Here is a 23276-nt window from a genome sequence, read left to right as displayed (position 1 = left end):
ACACCATATTTTAGTGCGGTAACCACGACCAAATATCCTGACAAACCAGGCTTCTGGCTTTATAGCTTACCTTCCCCTAGTCTGGTGGCGCGCCACACCACTAAACTCTTCAGCTGCACAACTTATTGATCACGCTCACGCCTGCCTGCCTGCCTGCCTGCCTGCCTACATTCCGGCCGCGGTTCGCAGCTTCCCACAGAGGACATGCAAAGCCTCCTCGCATCCCCTAAAGGCTAGAGGTTCCCGCTCATGGTGTTGGAACCCGTCACTATTAGCAGCCGTGGTTTCTCTAGTAATATAAAACATCTCTATGAATTACTTACACAATTAAGTTACACACAGTTACAATTAGTTTGGCTGGGTCGAACTAGTGCGAATATGGCTATACTCTAGAAGACAGGCGAAGTCTGAGGGGGGGGGGAGAGTACAAGCGAAAATGCAACGGGATCTTAAGTTTCATTATGATAAGTTTTAAAGAACAAATCAAAGGTTACTGCAGTAACTGATTAGCAGGGTTCTGATGTATGGAAACACCAACAGCCTCACCCCAACCTCCAGCAAGATAGGGCGTAATGCAACCGAGACGTACATGGACAAGACCAGTTGCTTTAAACTGCACTTGCAAGATGCTGTCACGATCTCAGAACTGACCCGAGTCGGACAACTTCTGCTAGCGCTAACAGTACCAACTGTTACAGCAAAAGCTATCCTGTACCTATCATTTAAAGCACGTTTACCAACGAATTTCTAGAATTTCTAGATGAATGCTAGGGTGATGGGGCAGTAAAGTGCCGTGTAAGGTATCTGTATAGATGTTCAAGTAAACTTGAATGAAAGATGATGGCACTACATTAGGTGTCAAGGCAAGGAATGACTAACACTTAAGTTCCGCAGAAGAATACGGGTGGACAGCAACAGTCATAAGTGAATACCATTTAGCAATACCGTCACTTTCCCACACTACAGTAAATGTCAAATTGCGAGGTCCGTAGACACGAGTATCCATGAATGGTCAGTGAATGTACATATATATATTGTTAAAGCTCAGGTACTTTGAAACTATGTAGACGTGGCACGTCTCCTTCATAGCCACGATGGAGTGGCTATGAAGAAAATGTTAGTAAATTGTGAGAAAGCGCTAAGTCAATACGACTATAGCACACACAAGAGGATACAAGGACAGGAAAGCTGGGATACGAGGACGGAGTGTAGAAACACGATGGATTCACCATCAGAAATCGAAAGCAGGAACTGAAAGCGAGGTCGCTACTATACCCACAAGTCCAAGTGGTTGGACATGCTTAAGTACAGCCGTGATCAAATCCACAAGGGCCGTGACGAGGATTCGAACCTTCGTCTGTGAGCATCTGTGAGTGTTATAGCCGTGAGTCTTCCAAATAATGGCGTCCGTAGATGCTGAACTCTAAACTTAACATGCGTGTCCGAATCTGGTCTAACATCTTCAGTTCTAGATAAGAGACATCAACATCTTTCAAGAATGAGTGTTACATACTCGCTTCCTGGGGTGCTGGGGGGGCCCCCCCTCTCCGGCATTGAACTTTGGGAGTAGGTGGAACTTCCTTCCACAACAGTGGAAGTTTCAAGAGAAGTGAACAAGGCTCCGCTTGAATTACCAGGTCCGCCTGGCTGTGATGGCTGACCTTAAGGCTACGAAACAAGCGGCCTCAAAGACCAGGCAACCACCAGGAAGTAGAGCTAAATCAAACAGGTAATAACTATTCAATTGTCAAGTTACAGTAAAGAGCAGTAGTGACAGGACGTCATACAGCATGTTATCTAGGCATGTCTTCCTTACAGTTCACATTAGACTATATTACAGCCATTATAACTAAATGGTTGTTATTGAACACAGCTGAACCAGTAGTACTGCGACACCCCCTCTCCCCCCCTACCAACGACCGAGGAGGGGCAGCAGTCACCCCCTCCGCCGGTGCCAGGAGCCTGGTGTCAGGGAGCCTGGCGCCAGGAGCCGCAGCAAACTGGAGTCTTCACCTAAACCCGAGGTATGGCCACGCGGTACCCCCAGGTCGGGACAACATCGGTGGCCTTCTAGCCGTCATACACCACGAGAGCCAGACAACGAACGGGTCATCCTCGGGACCCAAGGACCGAAGCTCAACCCAGCACAACTAGACGAGTACAACTGGAGAAAGTTACACCACAACTCGGCTAATAACGAAGAATAATCAATTACAACCGAGGGCGCGCTACTTATTTTCGCTGAAAGATTTATTATACTTACAACACCAACCTTTATTATAAATTGTGAAAAGCAAAGTTGGTAGTCATCAACACTGGTTACTTTAAAGAATGAAGTCTGCGACAGACACGAGGGGTTCAGTTCACTAATGATGTCAGTGGAAGTCACAGCCCTGCTCCTGTGCCAGGTAAGTCCACTACGGGCTCACCATAGCCCGTGCTACTTGGAACTTTTGGTTCCAAGTAGCGAATCCTAAACAGCAACAGCAGTGTTCCGTAATCCGGGGAACATTTGGAAATATTAATCACAATATCGAACACAATCCGTATTAAGTCTTGACTTATTTTCCTCGGTGAATATGACGGCGCCAGGTACAGCAGAGGGGGTCGACGGGGCGGCGCCAGGTACAAGGGGGGGCGGCGGCCCCAGCGCCAGCTCTGCCACGGAGCATGACACCCCTTTCCCCCCGGGCTATTGATCCACCTGGAGATAAAACTTGTGACTCACTCCGCCACTCGACACTCACCTCACTACAAGTAACTGTTGCTGACCCACCAACACCAACACACACTAAGTATTGCAACACCAGACAGAACCAGCTATAAAACAGCCGATATCACGACTAGTAACGACGGAAAACATCTCCCGTCACGCAGGGTGCAGTCGCACCTCCATTGATACTGGTAATGGCTCAAAAGGGCCACCACTTACGGGCTATTCATGCCCGTTCCACCTTTTGGCTGGCTTAATCTTCATCAATCAACCGACTAGTAACACACTACAGTACCAAAGCCAGCACCCGTATAACCCTGTAGGCTAGACAAAGCCATCACATACTACCGCGACAGGTGAATTAAAGTAGAGAGGAGCACAGACTGGTTTGGCTGGACCTGGGGCCAGATTCACCAAGCAGTTACACAAGTACTTAAAAACCTGTACATCTTTTCTCAATCTTTGGCGGCTTTGTTTATAATTATTAAATAGTTAATGAGCTCCGAAGCACCAGGAGGCTGTTTATAACAATAAGAGTTGATTGGCAAGTTTTCATGCTTGTAAGCTGTTTAATAAATGTAACAAAAGCCGTCAAAGATTGGGGAAAGATGTACACGTTCTTAAGTCCTTGTGTAACTGGTTCTTGAATCTGGCCCCTGATCTCCATTCACTTGGCCTGCACACGCGTGTAAACAACAAACAAATTAACACGATGAAAACAAACTAGAAATGGTCCTTCACACAATGGCTGTCACAACTGATGCAGGTCCAGAGATAAACCATCACCAATACTTCCCATAAAACGAGCAATTCAGTCCGTTGAGTGTGGCTGACTGCGTGGCGAGTGTCGCGAACTGATTCTCATGTCCACTCCTATTAATTACAAGTGTACTATCACGAGTCAGTGTCCTGACCCCCCCGTGGCCAGAGGGTAGACGAGGTCAACGGTGAAGGACAGTCAGGTGGATCAACACTCGCCTTCATAACGTCACAGCTTCAATTCAATCGATTCCCCCTCCTCCTCACCTCTCGCGCCAGCACCAACAGTTACCACCAGTGAAGGTATGGAGTCATCACCAGTTACAGTTACAGCCCCGCTCCTGTGCCAGGTAAGTCCACTACGGGCTCACCATAGCCCGTGCTACTTGCAACATTTTGTTCCCAGTAGCTGAATCTTCAACAACAACCCATTTGAGCCCAGTGTGGGTGTTGGCAAATGATTCGGATGGTCACGCCTACCTGCCAGCCTCTATCCCACACCTAACCTTACCTTCAGATTGATTTACAATTATCTACCTACCTTGAGGTTACCTGGAGGTGCTTTCGGGGCTTACCGTCTTCGCGGCCCGGTCGTCGACCAGGCCTCCTGGTTGCTGGACTTATCAACCAGGCTGTTGGACGCGGCTGCTCGCAGCCTGACAGTCACAGCCTGGTTGATCACCTACCAACCACTAATATTTGCCTATCCTTTTAACATTTTCCTTACCCATCAAACTTCGCTATTTACATAGAATCACATCATTACTTTGACTTATTAGGTAATAGAATCAGAGGATTGCAAGTCTGGGCTTCTCTTACAATAACCACACCCAGGCGAATTTCCCCAATCCACTACAAAGTTCTCTCCACACTTTAATTGTACTTAAATTGATTTGTTCACACTTTTAACTGTGGTGTTGAGGTATGAAGGGGCCTGTTGGGTGTTATTAGTGGCTGTCATTCTGCTTGGGGTTGTTTAAACTGTCTTATCATATATTGTTGGGAGACTGTGGCCCACTATACACCATGCACGCGTGGAGGTGTTATTGCTCTGTAATTGTCATCTCCAGCATAAATACAACTATTCCTTACACACACAGATCACACTAACGTGATGCATCAAATGAACGAATCCACAAGGGCCGTGACGAGGATGCTCCCGGACGCAGGTTCGAATCCTCGTCACGGCCCTTGTGGATTTGTACAACTATTCCTTCATTGGAGTCAAGAGTGGTGAGTGTGGTGGTCATACTAGGAGACTGAGGTCCAGCAGGGGCAGCAGGTAGAGAAGTACGAGTGTGGAGGCAGGTTGTTATAGATTCAGCTACTAGGAATAAGTTCCAGTGGATTGTTGTTATTGTTAGATTCGCTACCTGGAACAAAGTTCCAAGTAGCACGGGCTATGGTGAGCCCGTAGTTCCAATGGAGGCAGGGATGAGGTGGAGGTATTAGTGTGTGACCGTGGTGGTGGTGGTGGCGGCGGAAGGGGCCCAACCTCCAGGCTTTGCCTCTGTCTGCTTTAAGGTGCTTCCTCCCCACAGTCACTTCCACAGCCTCGACTTACCCCCCGCGAACACACTTATAAATACTAAAATGTATATTTAATGGAACACAAGAATATGAGATTATATGAGAACACTGCAGGTGTATACTGGCCCATGCGTGGCAGCTCCACATTATACTCAGTACAACTAGTCTCTTGAGGTTATCTTGAGATGATTTCGGGGCTTTTTAGTGTCCCCGCGGCCCGGTCCTCGACCAGGCCTCCACCCCCAGGAAGCAGCACGTGACAGCTGACTAACACCCAGGTACCTATTTTACTGCTAGGTAACAGGGGCATAGAGTGAAAAAACTGTCCATTGTTTCTCGCCGGCGCCTGGGATCGAACCCGAGATCACAAGTCCAGTGTGCTGTCCGTTCGGCTCCCAGTCGTGCATAAACTGAATGTTGACCGAGTATGTTCCAGCATTTCGTGTTAAATATCACTAGTGCTAGTGTGGAGGCATCAAGCGTCGAGGTGATACTTCAAATACCTGTAGCGAGTTCAAAGACTTTAGAAAGTCAGTTCACATCATTGGTGAGAGTTGATGGGCGTGAGGTTCAAGGAGCAGCCGGCAGGTCGGAGGGTGTACACAACTCAGACAATACGGTTCGCCAGTGAAGGGATCCGGACGCCACATGTAGAGGTCAAAGCCCAGGGCGTAGAGCAGGCTAGCCACCTCCGGCGCCAACAATCAATCACGAGCAACAATCTTCCTCTAATATAACTCTTATGGCCAGAAGGAACATGTTTGTTAGGGGGGTTCAAGCACTGACTGCTTATAAAATACGGGTTCGAATTAGTGTTATTTAATTATAACTAACGTAATCATTTTTACAACTAGAACAAATTATGCTCTTTAAAATACTAATAAGGTTGATACCTGGTTGATGGGGTTCTGGGAGTTCTACTCCCCAAGCCCGGCCTGAGGCCAGGCTTGACTTGTGAGAGTTTGGTCCACCAGGCTGTTCTCCATTTAGTGAAAAAGGTATTCCAAAAAAAAGGAGGGAGTAAGCGCTCGTTTCCCAAGGCGAGAACTGGTCATTAGGAGGGAGTGTGTGCAGCAAAATAACTACACGAGCCCACAACCCAGACCACCAGAGAACTTATTACGGCAACAGTTAAAGGTAGGTAGAGTGAGGGATGGGCACCGCTCCAGTACCAGGTAAGTTCTCGACGGGCTCGCCATAGCCCGTGATACTTGGAACTACTACTACTTGTTTCAGATTTAGCTACTCAGGACGAAGTGTCCATGTAGCACGGGCTATGGTGAGCCCGTAATAGAACTTGTTCCGAGTAGCTGAATTTATAAGAAGGAGAGTTTGTTGTAGTGTGATGGGTGTTGTAGTAGAGCACAAGGTAGAGTGAGTGATGGGCTGGGCGTGACGACCATGTGTCATGTGGGCCAGTGAGTCATGCGGCCGCTCACGTCACCACCTTCACCTCCTACACGGAATCCACTCTGTGAAAGTTTACCTCCCACTCCTAACACGCGCCCCCACTCCTAACACGCGGCGCCCCCCCTCCCAGCACACACTCCCCCCACTCCTATTCTTCAGGCACCCACAACACAGCCTACCCTCTCGCTAGGAGCTGGTCTACACCAATACTCCATTCTTCAACTCTTCCTCCTTTAGGAAGAGACAATAAATCTATGATACTTTTAGAAGTTTTATCAAATTCTATGTGAAGAACAGTTGGAGGCAAATGTGACCAAGAAACACTATCATAAAATTGTTTGATTTTGTATTTATATATTTATTTGTATATTTATTTATATATACAAGAGGTCTTACATGCTTGTAGAGCCACTAGCACGCATAGTGTTTCGGGCAGGTCCTTAATCCTAATATTAATCCATGGAATACCACCCGTTTAACAAATCGTTTAACAACCAGGACAGGAAAATCATTTTCCTGTCCTTGGTAATCCAAGCTATCATTGACCGCTACGACACAACCAAACACAATCGGTACATTCTGTCGTACAACGAAGGAATATTAACTGTAATACTTCACAGCTGAAGTAGTGGACTCACTGACGTCCAACAAACCTTATAATAGTCTCTTGGCGGTTGTGACCATCAACACCTATCCATACAGGGGGCTTTTCTACCACCTGCTCCATTAAACACTAACAAACATCACCTCTCTCAGAATGTTCGGTAATATGTTTATTGTTTGTGATGTGTGTCTATGTATGTATTAACACGATGTACTGAACGGGGTGAGAATAGCTTGAGCTACCTCAAACTTATTTCAATTTCAACATCACCTCCACATTAAACCTAAGTCTTCCCTACAAATATTATACCACTGAGACGACGCTTGCATATATTCCTCAAGTACTTTATATAACTAATGCCGACGAACCAAAATAAAAGTATCAGGTCAACAGTACACCCAAACAGGTTTTCATGTACTTGTAAAGTACATGTTGGACCCAACTACCCAACACTAACACATGACCCCCCCCCCCCCACAACTTCCACACGACAATCTTTATAAACACAGTACAAGCCAACACACCGCTCACAGCCTCGCTCCTGTGCCAGGTAAGTCCACTACGGGCTCACCATAGCCCGTGCTACTTGCAACTTTTGTTCCCAGTAGCTGAATCTAAAAACAACAACACAACACCGCTGCTGCTACACTTTCACCACTTCAACACGCACCAACATTCACCTTATTAACCCTCAAAGCTACTTAGCTTTATATTCCGCCACGACCCGACTGGATGGATTAAGCAAGCAAGCAATTTTGAACAAAAGTCTGATGCCCCAAATATATAGAGCAATATTAAAGCTGCTGAAGGGAACCACCATCATCAATAAGGTATTAGTTAGAGTTCAATTTAGTTTAATTGCGATGCAAGAAATATTACTTAAGAAATCGATGACTTGTCAACAAGGTCACTGGTTCAATATAACCGAAAGGTCATACAACCGTCTAGTAAGGTTTATAATTTGTTCTGAACTACTACCGTTTAAGATTCAGCTACTGGGAACAAAAAGTTCTAAGTAGCACGGGCTATGGTGAGCCCGTAGTGGACTTACCTAGCACAGGAGCGGGGCTGTAACTTGGGTAGTTGCGAACACAAGTCAACTCGCAAGGGGCAACAACCTTGGGAGCAACAGAGCCACAGGGGTTATATCCCTGAAGGGAATGGGAACGACACATTACCAATTCTTTGGCGAGGAGTGCTGCTACTTCATAAGCCACTCACCTGCTGTAGAAGTGGAACTGTAGAACACACTAATACGTGTGTTCATTTATGAGGCATTTTGACATGGCGTTTAGGGGCAGTCAAGACAATCATGGTCTTGGCCTGCACTAATTCACTAACAGCCATTCGGAATCCATACTTTATTGCTCTTCTCCGATATAGAATACCCCCAACACACACACACTAGCCAATATAGGGTGTCCTCAATCAATATCAGCAGAGGCGCGCGCCCGTGCCTGCTGTGTCCCACCCATGTGAGATTCTCGCTCTTCCCTTTACGTTCTTTCTCCTTACTCCGAACCACTCAAGATCTTCATTCCGTGGTCTTTACGACAAATTACGTCTAACGTTCGCCCTCGGTCATGTCTTCCTCTCCTCTTTACATTCTCAGTTGCTCTAATCCACACTAGAGCTTAAGAGCTCATTTTGAGGGGCTATGTACTTACAGTTCTTGGGAATGGTATATGGCCTTGAACATGGGCTATCCCAGAGATGTGAGTCGACTCCTCATGACGTGAGAATTACAAATGTAATCGCAGCGATTGAGTGATAAAGATTAAGCCACCCAAGAGGTGGCACGGGCTATTTGGGCATAAATAGCCGTACGTAATCGCAGCATTAGAGCCTAAGCTACTCTATCCCTTTGAGATGTATTTATTGCTTATCTCAATAAACATACTTGAACTTGAACGCATTAATAAACAGTCTGATAAAACAGAAAAAAGATGCAAAAATACATGTCCACTGAACAGTTGCAAGCACAAATTAGAGCTCACACCTCAATTACATCAACTAAAAAGCACCCAAGTGTACCCCTACTCCCAGGAGCCGCCTCGGGCAGGGAGAGAACACGCTGCACCTCCACGTGTGTGACCTTACAGGTGATGCTTACAGGCCTCCAGACTCCCAGGTGCTCCTCCACTGCCAGGTGAGGCCCCTGGCCTGCATCATGCAGCCGTCTCCTGGCGTCGGGGCCTAGGCTCTGCGGCGGGTTGGGGACCAGGGGGCTGTCGGTCGGGGCGAGGGGGCTGCAGGTCGAGGGCGAGGGGGGGCTGCACTCTCCAACAGAGGGATTATCGACACGACGCATCACCCCCCTACAGTCACGTTAGGAAGATGGCGGGAAGAAAATGCTTTGAGCAGGGAAAGAGATGGCAGGGAGTCTGGGTAGCAATGTGAGGGGAGTAAGAGGTGGAGAAGAGAGGGGGGGGGGGGAGAAAGAGGGTGAGCTTACCCTTGGTTCATTTACCCCTCACCCCTAGTGAAGGGTAAATGCGCCAGGGGTGAACAGAAGGCTCATGTGGTGGTGTTGGGAGCTGAAGGTAGTCACAGGGAAAATCCGTAGGAACCGCGATGAGGATTCGAACCTATGCTGTGGGTGTTCCCACGCACACACAATAGACAACCAAGCCACGACATGGTCAAAAGGATTGCACTCTACTGAACACACGTGGGTTTCTTGAGGCTTCTACTAAAGCTGGACCAGGATTTTCAGGAAAGTAGCCTTTTGAAAACCCTCGTGGGCTCACTAGAACTTGAAATTGCAATCCTTTTGACTATGTCGTGGCCTGGTTGTCCAAGGCGTGTGCGTGGGAACACCCACCGCATGGGTTCGAATCCTCATGACGGCTCCTACTTATTCTCATTGATACCATCACAGTGTGATTACTGTCCCTGTATAGTCACGGGGGGTTGAAGGGTTCCATAAAGCGGCGGGTATGATAGGTGGGTGTGTTGAGGGAGGGTTTGTGCAGCTGTAGAGCTGTGTTGGGTGGAGCACAGCCTTCATGAGAGAAGTCGAGGCGAGGGGAACCTGGATGATGTGACTGCTTAAGATGACGAGCGGCACAGCTATGTTGGGGCCGCTCTCAACACACTTTTCCCCAAGGTTGTGGTAGCATATGTCTCCTTCCCCGCCACCTCCAATTGTCAACTGAAACCAATTACCAGCGCTTCCCGCTATTTCCTGCAATGTATTCAACTGTCTCAGTGTTATCTAAAATGTCTACATCACTGGAGGCTAACTCAATTTCCGTGGATTGCTTCCTTGAGCATTGATCGACACCATCTCTGTTTCACGGAGCTGGTTTCCTTACCTACCTTCCTCTGATTCCATAGGGGGGGGGGGGAGGGACTATCAGGAGAAAGCACCAAGCCATTACGACTATTTAGCACTAGGATGGGATCAGGATAAGGATTTGGGATGGGACGAAGGGAAGGAATAGTGCCCAACCACTAGGGCGGTCGGGGATTGAACGCAGACCTGCATGATGCGAGACCGTCGCTCTACCGTCCAGCCCAAGTGGTTGGACGGGGGGTGGGGGAGGGGAGGTGAGGTGTCAAGGTCCCCGAAGCCCCGATCTCTGACCAGGTGTCCTGGTTGATGGTCTGGTCAACCAGGCTGTTGGACGCAGCTGCGTGCAGCCTGACGTATGAATAACAACCTGGTTAATCAGTGCTGGGTTCCTCTCAAATGTTGAAGCTTCAAAACATCAAGGCTTCAATGAAACCAAATTAACGCGATGCTGCTATCTGCATCGTCTTACTAGAAGACAATCTTGAGGTTATCTTGAGATGATTTCAGGGCTTTAGTGTCCCCGCGGCCCGGTCCTCGACCAGGCCTCCACCCCCAGGAAGCAGCCCGTGACAGCTGACTAACACCCAGGTACCTATTTTACTGCTAGGTAACACAAGGCCCAATAACCACCACCAGTTCTAAAGTGGTACCCTTCTCCTCCCTTCAGTCCGTCAAAGACAAGTGGCCCTCTAACCTCTTAACATTCCCTTCATTCTCATGCTCCTCATTGCCACTTAGCCTCACTTATGGGCCCCAAGTCTGACGACTTCGTTTATTTGTAGCAGTTAACTTCAAAACTCTTCCCATCCCATAAACACCCATTAAGCTAACTTTCCCAACAACTTAACTAAACCAACTGCAGTGTCTATTTTGATCCAGGTTTCACAACCACATACTTACCCCCCCCCCCCAACCTCCCACATCACCCTCCTCCTCGCTAGTTCCACACCACCTGTGGTTCAGTGTGCGAGAAACCTTGTGCACGCTTGCCTAATTGTACTGCACAGACAGCTCATCCTCATGGTGTCCTTACTGTATATATTAACACGATGTACTGAACGGGGTGAGGATAGCTTGAGCTACCTCATCCCTTTGTGTGTCTTACCTCAATAAACTTATTTCAATTTCAATTTCTTACGGACTATTTATGCTCGTGCCACCTCTTGGGTGGCTTAATCTTCCTCAATGAATCTCATGGCGTCTCATTTTCTTTTGCTTATTATAATATTTATTGAATGTTTTGTGTGTTTTTGGACGTCATTTCGTGTTGTAGTGTTCCAGCAATAATTTAATTTGAGCATAATGTTCTCAAGTTTCTCTGGAACTTAAACAAATCCACAAGGGCCGTGACGAGGATTCGAACCTGCGTCAGGTTCTCTGGTATTTATTTTCAGAATTTGATTCTACTTATAGATAAGGTAATGAATTCCATATCATTTTCGTACATTCCACAGAGTAAACACACTATCGTGATGGAACTGTGGTGAGAGTTTGAACCTATGTGGTGGGTGTTCTCAGGTACACGCTCTAGACTAGTGTAGCCAGTCTAACACCTACCGCATAGGTTCGAACCCTCATCACGGCTCCTACGGATTTTCTCATATGCAGAGGCAGAACATTCCCAGATGACAGAGCCAGAGTGCATGGTGGGACTGTGTGAAACCCTGGTTTGGCTTCAGTGGAAACCTCGGGAATCCTAGCGGGTGTAGTACCACCCCGGGTTGCAATCCTATTGACCATGTCGTGGCCTAGTCAAATGGAGTGTGCTCCCGGGAACACCCAGCGCATAGGTTCGAATCCTCATCACGGCTCCTACGGATCTTCTCATTTTCATACTTGATGAACATAAGAACATAAGAACATAAGAACAAAGGTAACTGCAGAAGGCCTATTGGCCCATACGAGGCCGCTCCTATTCTATAACCACCCAATCCCACTCATATACTTGTCCAACCCGTGCTTGAAACAATCGAGGGACCCCACCTCCACAATGTTACGCGGCAATTGGTTCCACAAATCAACAACCCTGTTACTGAACCAGTATTTACCCAAGTCTTTCCTAAATCTAAACTTATCCAATTTATACCCATTGTTTCGTGTTCTGTCCTGTGTTGATACTTTTAAAACCCTATTAATATCCCCCCGGTTATGTCCATTCATCCACTTGTAAACCTCTATCATGTCACCCCTAACTCTTCGCCTTTCCAGTGAATGCAACTTAAGCTTTGTTAATCTTTCTTCATATGAAAGATTTCTAATTTGGGGAATTAACTTAGTCATCCTACGCTGGACACGTTCAAGTGAATTTATATCCATTCTATAAAATGGCGACCAAAACTGAACTGCATAATCTAAATGGGGCCTAACTAGAGCAAGATATAGCTTGAGAACCACACCAGGTGTCTTGTTACTAACGCTGCGATTAATAAATCCAAGTGTCCGATTTGCCTTATTAGCTTTTGCCTTGAACACAACAGCAGTCATAATTGTCATCCAGAGGTGGTCCCACTGTGCAATAATAACTATTCAACACATTTGCTATCAAATACAATCACAGAGGGGTGCCAATGAAATACATGCAGACTTTGTTATTCAAACCCCTTGGCTATAGCAGCAGACAACGAGTATGGTTCTGCAAGGAGCATCAGATTAACTTCCCCCTCCATCCCCTATGCATCATAGCACAAATGAATAAAGAAGCAGATTGACTAGCAGACAAGACAGGAAATTCTATATGCAGACAGGTCACAATAACGTGGCTAAAGATACTATACTGTATGTCCAAACCGCACATCAGAATTTATCCCTTCAAAATGAAGAATTGACGACGCTTCAGTCCATCCTGGACCATTATTAAGCCATGTGTGGAAACAGTGGAAGAGATAGACAATATAAGGTAAGGATCCCGGTAGTACGGTAGTCGGTACGGTATAGGGGAGCCGGTCGGCCGAGCGGACAGCACGCTGGACTTGTGATCCTGTGGTCCCGGGTTCAATCCCAGGCGCTGGCGAGAAACAATGGGCAGAGTTTCTTTCACCCTATGCCTCTGTTACCTAGCAGTAAAATAGGTACCTGGGTGTTAGTCAGCTGTCACGGGCTGCTTCCTTGGGGTGGAGGCCTGGTCGAGGACCGGGCCGTGGGGACACTAAAAGCCCCGAAATCATCAAGATAACCTCAAGATAGTCAGTTTCGTTCTCGATGAACAATCGAGAATTCCGGGTTCGAATCCCGAGCAGGACACAAATGGTTGGGCACATTTCCTTTCACCTAAAGCTCCTATTCACCCAGCAGTTTAAGTAGGTACTCTTGAATTAGTCAGCGTGTTATAGGGTTGCATCCTGGGCAGGGTCAGTAATTTATTCTGGCTTCCTGTCCAGAGTAAAAGTATGTCCAGAATTATTATTATTATATAGGAGATGAAAGGTGGGATGAATGAAAGATAATATGATGGAAGGTAAGAATAAGATGAACAATAGGATGAAAGGAAAGAATAAGTGTAAGAAAAGAGAAAACTTAAGAATAGAGAACTAGAGTGTCTGGTGAAACAAAGGTTAGACAGGAAGAATAGGAAAAAGAGGGTACTGTATACATAAAGTTAGAAGACAAAAGAAAATGGCAGGACGCTAAAGGTGAAAGAAAATTAATAACAAAAACAGGACAGGAAAGAGCGTAGAGGGGGGCAAAGATATGTCAGACCTGTAGCGAGTACACAACATACTCGCTCCACTCATTACCTTAATGACAAACTCATTAGCAGTAATTACGATTACTCAAATCTTTTCCCTAATTTCAGGGAACGTTCCTTTCATCCTATTGAAGGAAGCTGAGGTGTAGTCCAATAATATAAGCAATCAAGAAGCAAGTAATCAACGGGCTCACCATAGCCCGTGCTACATGGACATTTCGTTCCGAGTAGCTAAATCTAAAAACAATAACAAGTAATTTCCAGTGATTCGGTTAACTTCAGATTTGTACAGACGCTTCGGAGTTACCACACCTCTTCAACCTCAAGAATGTAGCACTCGGCGTATGCACTTTTAATCGACCCCAAGACACTCCAGATTCAACAGAGTAGACAGCAGACTACGATCGCATCGAGTTTAGACACTCACGATTCCCCATCGAGCCGCCACATTCGCCTGTATCAAGCTCCGCAACTCCGGCCTCACTCATCTCTGTGCTCTGCTCTAAGTTTTGTCTCAACATCTACGACACTGCCAACAACCGACTGTTGTAACCAAGACTACTAAAATATAAAAGCCCACTTAAACACTGTATCTAATCTACCCAACAACGTAACAATTGTACGTTACAGATCCTATTTGTTAAGAAGGTTAGAGCATTTAAGTATTCACTGTACTATGAAAGGGAAAAGTCATCCACAACAAAGCCTGGACTATAGTTCATGTTGGGCATGTTGTGTATCGGGGCAGTTTGAATATGATTGCATCTAAAGAGTAGAGGCAGGAAAGGTTTTTTTTAAAGGCCAATCTATAGGATGGTTAACGTTTCTAACTTGATGGAAGACAGCATTAGCAATCTGGCTACTCCCTCCTTTCCTGTGGGCTTCTGCCCCCCCATCCTGGACCATTATTACTCCCCTCTCTCCATGCACTTTGCCCCTCTCCCTCTACACCATTTCTCTTGCCTTGGTCTATTAATGACATTAAACACAACTTAAACTGCCCAACAAGAAAATCTTACTTTGGTCAAATGCTGCATCTTCCACATGGTTACAATCCACTGCATTACAATCACAGATTACAACACTTGAGCAATTGTCAGGCAAACTCTTATTTAATCCATTAAAAGTTTTAGATATTTAAACCACCTATTATTGTTCATCTTAACTGCACTGCCTTACTGCCATTCAGAATATTACTGTACCTGATGAGTGCAACAACCAGTCACCACATATACCCGGCCTTCACTATCATTTGCTACTCAAGCCTCCAATACACAGCTTCCTCACACTTTGCTTCAGATACTCGTGTACGTCGTCTTCAACTTGTGTCTCGGGTACATATTGCTGCTACAGACTAACTTATGGGGTATATCAGTAAAGAATTCCTTGATCATACTATATATACTCCACAGCTTTACAAATGCAAGTGTTTAAAGATGTTTTACAAAATATACACAAATAGGATGAATAGAAATATGCAGTATGCTAACCTTTTGGAATATAAATTTCAAATACAGTACAGTACGTAGTTGGGAAGAGTTCAGTAATTTCCCTACCAATTAACAGACCAAAGTACAAACGTAACCTGCAGTAAACCACTGCACATCAAAAAAGCAACTACTGCCATGAATTACTGGGTTCCAGAATGCCTTAACAATAATACTGGATACAATTGGTGGGGACTGCTGGTCTAGCAACGCGAGACTAGAAAGTCACTGCAGATGAGCAAAAATCAATAGGGCCAACATCCACCGACCAAGTGCATGCTTTCTCTCTCTCCCCAAGTGTTCCTTACTCTGCTAGGTGGCCTTTAATTATCGTTTTAAATTATTACCTGAACAAGACATGCCAGATTAATTAGTGAACAGCATGGCTGGTGAAATTCCCGTATAAGTGGGGTGGTATAACCACAAATGTTCTCGGTCAAAGACTGGCACCTGTGAAGAAACGTTACAAAACCTATTTTGAACACCTAAAGAAACACCTATTCGAACCCTCGTCATGGCCCTTGTGGATTTGTCCATTTGATGCATCACGCTATTGTGATTTCTGTGTGTATTGGCACCTGTGTTTTCCAATACCCGAGCACCACACTAAATCGCCTACATTTTTTTGCACGATACCTACGACTAGAACATGGATAATTTTATATATATAACTCATCTTTCCATGCTATAAATTCTTCACTAAAGTTATTTATTATGGGTTTATGACCAATTTAATCATAACTAACTAGGTGGCCAGACACTGGTAACTACATTCTATACGCACTGAAAAGACCATACAAGTAAAAAAGGATGTGCTAAACCTAAAATATAAATAAGCTGACTAAGATGGAGTGCTAATAATGAATGTCAATGCTGAATGAGATTGGGTGCCAAACTATTAAATTAACTGCGATGTAATTATGGTAAGGAACACATCTAAACTTGTATATTTTTTTTTGCTTAGTAATAAAGGCTTTTATTATTTCTCTATCATTACTGTATCAGTGTCTCACTCATAACGTATACACTGCAACATATTTCAATGCAACAAGTCTTCACTGTTGAATTTATTCACTTATTATGTGCATGGCTAGACAAAAATCAAAGAAAACCCCAGTGATATACTTTTTGTTTAATTTGTTGAACTAAACTGCAAATCAAATACAGTAAGTCTGGGAGGGATGTGGGTTCTGCTCCCTGACTGGTAAAACACATTCTGACCTACGAAAGTATTATGGTTTTCCAGAGTTTGCCTTCAATCGATAACACTTTGGCTGTTGACATGACATCAATATAGTTCTAATAGTTTTCTGTAACAATCTGTCAAACGTACAGCTTGAGTCAGCAAATCAAGATATTCAGAAGCTACAACGAGAAACCAGTGAAAATTAAGATGCTCTTTATTTTACTTACCATTTATTCTAAAGGCTTGGAAATCTAACAACAATATACAGTACATACTGTTAAATACAGAATACTGTACACAAAAAAACTTTGCAAACATAAAACTGGCTATTCATCTAGGAAAAAATATGCCAGATAAATAGCCAAATGGTTAAACTAAAACACACAAACCAAAGCCCAACCCCTGCAAGCATACGCAAGCGCCCGCACACCTGTATGGTGTGCGAATCTCAAGCAGCACATAAATAAACTGGAAAAGGTGCAACAGCATGCTACTAAACATGCCAAAACTAGAACATAGATGATAAAAAGGTGATATGATCACCACTTACAAAATGCTAATAGGAATCTACCAAATTGAGAGAGGAATTCCTGAAACCAGCAACTTCATGAACAAGACATTGATTCAAGCTAAGGCAACAAAGGTGCCGAAAAATATTAGAAAGTTTTCTTTTGCAGAGTGGTAGACAGCTGGAACAAGCTAAGGGTGGTGGTGGAGGCCAAAACTGTCAGTAGTTTCAAAGTGTTATACAACAGAGTACTGGGGAGACAGGACATCATGGGCATAGTTCTCATCCTATAACTACACTTAGGTAATTACACACACAAAACATTGCACAAGGAACATATGCTGTGCTTTCCAACTTCAGAATCACTCAATTACATGGCCAGTGAAATACTAGTGTTCATGACTTTTTGCGAGGCAAAAATTGGAATACGCAGCATTGTATGGTGCCCATATTTTAAGCAGCACATTAATAAACTGGAAAAGGTGCAGAGGCATGCTACAAAATGACTTTCAGACCTGAAAAACATGAGTTATGAGGAGAGGCTAGATAAATAAGCCGTTAAATATGCCAAAGCTACAAGATAAGAGAGGTGGTATGATCACCACTGAAAATAATAATGGGAATTGACCATATTGACAAGGAGGAATTCCTGAAACTGGTGACCTCAAAAACAAGGTCACAGATTCAAGCTAAGGAAATGGGTGCCAAAAAAAAATTATTAGAAAGTTTTCTTAGTAAATACAGTGGTAATCATATGGAACTAGTTAGGTGAGAAAGTAGTGGAATATCAAAACTGTCGTTTTCAAAGCGTTATATGACAGTGCAGTACTGGGAAAATGGAACAAAAGTGTAGCTCTCATCCTGTAACTACACTTAGGTTAGACAACAACACAAATAAAAGCAGCATACAGTGAACTGAACTTTGATATTTACCTGGTAGGTGTTGTCAAAGGAATCATACATAAACCTCGTGATGAGTGAAGTTTTCCCAACTGGAAAAGAACGAAATAACATTAAAACCTCTACCATCATTAAAATGTACATGGATGTGCTGAAAGTTATGTAGTACAGTAGGCTACTGTACCTATTTACTCTACTGAACATATAATGGACAAAAGAAATAATGACATTCTTCCACGAGTGCTGCATATATTTTAGAAGGTGATATCATGAATTGTAAACCTAATACTTTATCTTTATGGCAATGAAGGTAAGTTACAGCATTCAGAATACACCATTTTAAATTCTTGTACAAATCTGCCTTGGTTATCGAGTTTGCACAGTACAGTATCAACTGTACTTTAACCAGTACAAGACAAGAATAACCAAAAAATATCACCAAACAATATTAAACTCTTAGCAATTACCAAAAAATTTGTCTCCGAACATTGGTATACCTGGTTCTAGTGTAGGATACTCCTAGAAAGCCAATGTCCACACACACACACACACACCCCCATCAAGCCCAACATCCAGGTACAGTACACGTTATTTTTTAAGTGTTGCTTAATAGTAATTGAAATGAAGGGAAGTAAAATATACATCATAATATATATGGTTATAGAGGTAAAATTCTAACTGGGTAATATGTCTTGTCATCTGGATACTGACACCAGGGTGCCTGGACACAAGATGCAGAATAAATCCTGACACTTTTTTGTTACTCTCTGTGGGTATTCTTGATAGGGGTCGGATTCTACCAGTGAGATGGTAGAATCCAGGTAGAATAGATGAGATTCTACCAGATGAGAATAGGAAGCTGGTGGCTTGATAAAGGATTTTATCCAGCTGGATTATGAATTGCAGCAATATTTTGGCATTTGCAGTTTAGGCAGGTAGGTGGTACCTTGGGTATTAGCCTGATGAGTGAAAAAGCATTATTTTTTTTTTACCCCCTGCATTGTCGTCCAGAGATTGCCTGAAAAGGAGTTTCAGTGGTAGATATAGTTCATTTGCCAGTTTTGTTACAACTTTGGATTGAATTCCATCCTATGATTTTCTCTTAGATGGACTCAACATTACAGAAATTTTTGGAGCCATGAGAAAACTATCAAGGATACTTGAAACCAAATTCTTTGCTTTTTCATTATGAGTTGGCAAGGTTTTTGTTCAGACATGACCCTACTATTTTTCATATACTGTACTACCATTTGTCATATATTGACCAGACCACACACACTAGAAGGTGAAGGGACGACGACGTTTCGGTCCGTCCTGGACCATTCACAAGTCGATTGTCGAGAATGAGAATGGTCCGACTTGAGAATGGTCCAGGACGGACCGAAACGTCGTCGTCCCTTCACCTTCTAGTGTGAAGTCTGGTCAACATACTTTAGCCACGTTATTGTGACTCATCGCCTGCATGTGTCATATACTTCAAAGACATAGATGAGGATATTACAAACCACTTCTAATTTGCAGATGACAGATTTATGGTACAGTTGGAAATAAAAATGATATTGAAGCCTTATAAAGAGATCTACATGAACTCCACAAATGATCAGAAGACTGGCATATGCTTTTTAATGTTGACAAATGCAAGACTTTGCACCCATGTCAATTACGAAATTAAAAACAACCAGGTGCCTTGCAACAGATTGAAGATAAGGATCTTTGAGTTAAAATCCACCACTCACTGAAAGTTGCACAACAGGTAGAAGCAGCACTTTGAAAGAAAAAAGCTAACCAAACTCTAGAAATACTGAAACGTACCTTTGACTAAGGAAAAGAAGGTAGTAATTCAATTGTATAAATCTGTATTAAGGTCTTCATATACAAGGGATAGAAGGGATAGAGTGGCAGGGAAAACGTGGGAACCATGGAGGTAGTTTACCGAGTATCAAGAAAAGTATGCAAAGTGCATTTAAGAAAGGGAGAGGTTATAATCATCAGATTTTAAGAAAGCTTGCTTTAAAGTTTCTAGAAAGGAGGAAAAGTTGATACTGGCTTTATAGATTTAGGAAAAAAATGGACTGTAATTGAGTTAATCATGAATTGAGAAGTTTTAAATATCTGATGAAAATCATTTTGTGTGAATACAGCATGAAACAGGATTTTACAGTTTGGCTAAGCAGTGGCACCCTGGATCATATGGATGGGTTAGTTACGGATTTGAAGACACTTTGAGCGGGAGTGAACTCATGGGGATAAACTGTTACTGGCATGTATGAATATTGCAGTCTCCGTGGTGTAGTGGTAAGACACTCGCCTGGTGTTCCGCGAGCGCTATGTCATGGGTTCGTATCCTGGCCGGGGAGGATTTACTGGGCGCAATTCCTTAACTGTAGCCTCTGTTTAACGCAACAGTAAAATGTGTACTTGGATGAAAAAACGATTCTTCGCAGCAGGGGATCGTATTCCAGGGACCATAGGATTAAGGACTTTCCCGAAACGCTACGCGTACTAGCGGCTGTACAAGAATGTAACAACTCTTGTATATATCTCAAAAAAAAAAAAAAAAAAAATATGGGTGATGCCATGTTCATTGCCAGCAGTGAGAAGTTATGGCAAAATGATGTGCAGTTATAAGTGTTATTAAATTAAAAGCATCTTATGGAGAAACTTCTACATTACTCACTCCATGATGGGAGCTTTCTGGAGAAAGTAAGGCATTGGAACTAAATTACAGAGATGTGTGCCAGTAAAATTAGTGTGGCTAGACCAGGCAGGACCAAAGATATGGTAACATTGACAAGAAAGGTTAAATTTATGTGGGAAAATAATAAATAATGGGAATGAAGAGACTGGGAAATGTGCGATGTAAGGAGCAGTGTGAAAAGAACTCTAGTATGAATTTAAAATTGCATTGCCAGGTGGTGCATTTTTGTGGCAATTAATAGGAGATAAATGCTAATAGGCTTATATTTAAAGGATTTAGATCAGGCAGTATTCAGTGAAAAATTTACTCTCCAAAAGATAACCCTAGGAATGGTCAAACTTTTGACTTCAAGGAAAAGGAAGTTATTCAAGTAAGTATATTATCTGATGCATCCCCACTTGGATTACTGTATCCAAGCATGGAGACTTCATCTTCAGGAGGACATAGCTGCTTTGGAGTAAGTTCAACATTGGGCAACAAAAGTCATTTCCGAAGTAGACAGACTCCTATACCAGGAAGAGTTGTGGGCTAAAGGGCTAAGAACACTGCAAACCAGACACGACAGGGCTGGTCTCATCGAAACTTAAAATTCTGAACAATTTGGAGCATATTGATCCAGTCAACTTTAAAAGGTCATATGTAACAACTATGGAGCAACAGTTTCAAGCTCAAGTCACAATATAGGGCAGAAAACAGGAGATGCTGCTACACCCTGCCTACCCGTCGAAGCTGTAAATGCCAAAACTGCCATATTTCAAAATCCAGCTTCATATAATCATGACAAATGGGAGAGACCTTAGACAAGCCAATGGCTTCATGTCCTCATCAAGGCCACTAAAAAGTGATATTGGCCCTCAGACAAATTTGGATAAAAACTTATTTGTTATATTTTAGTGTGTAGAAGACTACCAGTTACACGAGAACTACAGGACTAACACTGCAAACCAGATGTGACGGCTAATCACACCGAGACCTTTAAAACACTGAGCAAATTGGAGGATATTAATCCAGACGACTCTGAAAAGGTCAAAGAGGTGAAATACAAGGGCTTTAAGGTCATCAAACCATAATGTAGGATGGAAAACCTGTATTTTTTTCCCCCAGAGGGTTATAAATCCACAGAACCACCTACCTGACAACTGTAAATGCCAAGACATTACTGCAGATCAAAAATTAGCGCACACAGACCCTTATATTAACCCAGCCGTTCATAACCAAGAATAACCTAACAAGTCTAGGGAGTATCTACAAAAAAGACTGACTAGAAGCATGGGAAGAGTTGTAGAGGGATGAAACTTTCCACGACACGATCATTACACCACAACTACGACTCCTGTGAGACAATAGAGTATCCCACCAGTAGGGAGCTTCACCACCCTGACCCCCAACAGTCAAATAATCAATTCACACGTCAATAAACCCAAAACAGCCCTGCCAATAGCAGCCAATGATCCTGCGCCGGTCTAAACTACATCCTCCATAGGTTTTTGATTAATAAATCCATTTTATTGATGGTGACAAAGGCCCCGAGAGGCGAGGCCGGTGGTGTGGCGCCGCGAGCGACACCACCAGCCACGCCCTTCCCTGCCACACCTCCCCAGGGGACAATATTGTACCAGGATAAAGGATATATGATGTAATTAAGGGCGTATTGCGACGGGCGGCTCCGTGTCAGAGTAGGCGGCGCCGCCCAACAACCAGCTGATTCACGAAAATCAATGCCACGTCCGCACGCCCTAGATACAGGCTAACTGCGCTCTTCTGCGCCCTCCTCCGGCCGCCTGCCGTCTTTCAGACACTCCCAGGGCTACAAACTCGCTCAAGAATGTCCACAAGGAGCCCCAAAAGAGCCCCCGGAGGGCGTAGAGCCCCCACATACACCAGTACTCACCGCTCTGCTCCCCAAGGAACACCAGCTTGAACTTCCTCAGTGGGTTTCCGAATTCGCCCGACATGGACATGCTATTGTTTTGCGTTATTAGATAAATTTTGTCCTAGTGACCGCCGCCGCCACGGGTCGGAACCACAGGGCAAGAGGGGAAGGGGGGAGCAAGTTAACACGGGGTGGAGCTACTCCGTCACGACGCCCACACCGCCACGTACTGACTCGCAGCGCTTCCGGTGAAATGTCTAGCTTGCCTCACCAGCCCCCAGGTGGCAGCACCTGCACTACGGTCCCCTGTCATGGCTAGCTAGGCTACGGTCTCCCTCCTCTTACATGGCCAACCCAACAACTCCTTCTAGTCCTCGCCCACTCTTTACAGCGTTTGAGAGGAAACTTAAATTATTAGTTATTTTTTTTGTATTTTAATGTATTTGTTTAGCTTGTAACTTTACAAAAGTAACTTTACAAAAAGTAAGTAAGTAACTAAGTAACTTTACAAAAACTAGTTATTAATCAGAGAATCAACTACGTTCGTGTTTTTCTTTTTATTATTTTTATTTCCTTATTCTATTTATTATTATACAAGAAGGTACATTGAATTATGAGAGTACAT

General features: G+C 44.1%; 1 protein-coding gene across 3 annotated transcripts in view; it reads right to left on the bottom strand.

Moving 5' to 3' along the window:
• The window catches only part of Rab6 (RAS oncogene family member Rab6), a 46832-nt gene extending 23922 nt beyond the window's left edge, over positions 1–22910 (bottom strand). For all 3 annotated transcript variants that reach the window (XM_045756689.2, XM_045756691.2, XM_045756690.2), the window contains exons 1-2: positions 22670–22910; positions 18114–18172 (exon numbers count right to left, since the gene is read on the bottom strand). In XM_045756689.2, coding sequence (XP_045612645.1) covers positions 18114–18172; positions 22670–22739 — 129 coding nt within the window. In that variant the 5' untranslated portion in view covers positions 22740–22910. The remainder of the gene's footprint in view (positions 1–18113; positions 18173–22669) is intronic.
• Positions 22911–23276: the final 366 nt, after the last annotated feature.

Source organism: Procambarus clarkii, chromosome 53, assembly GCF_040958095.1.
Source record: "Procambarus clarkii isolate CNS0578487 chromosome 53, FALCON_Pclarkii_2.0, whole genome shotgun sequence".
Classification (NCBI taxonomy): domain Eukaryota; kingdom Metazoa; phylum Arthropoda; class Malacostraca; order Decapoda; family Cambaridae; genus Procambarus; species Procambarus clarkii.
This window is presented reverse-complemented; position numbering and strand designations above follow the sequence as displayed.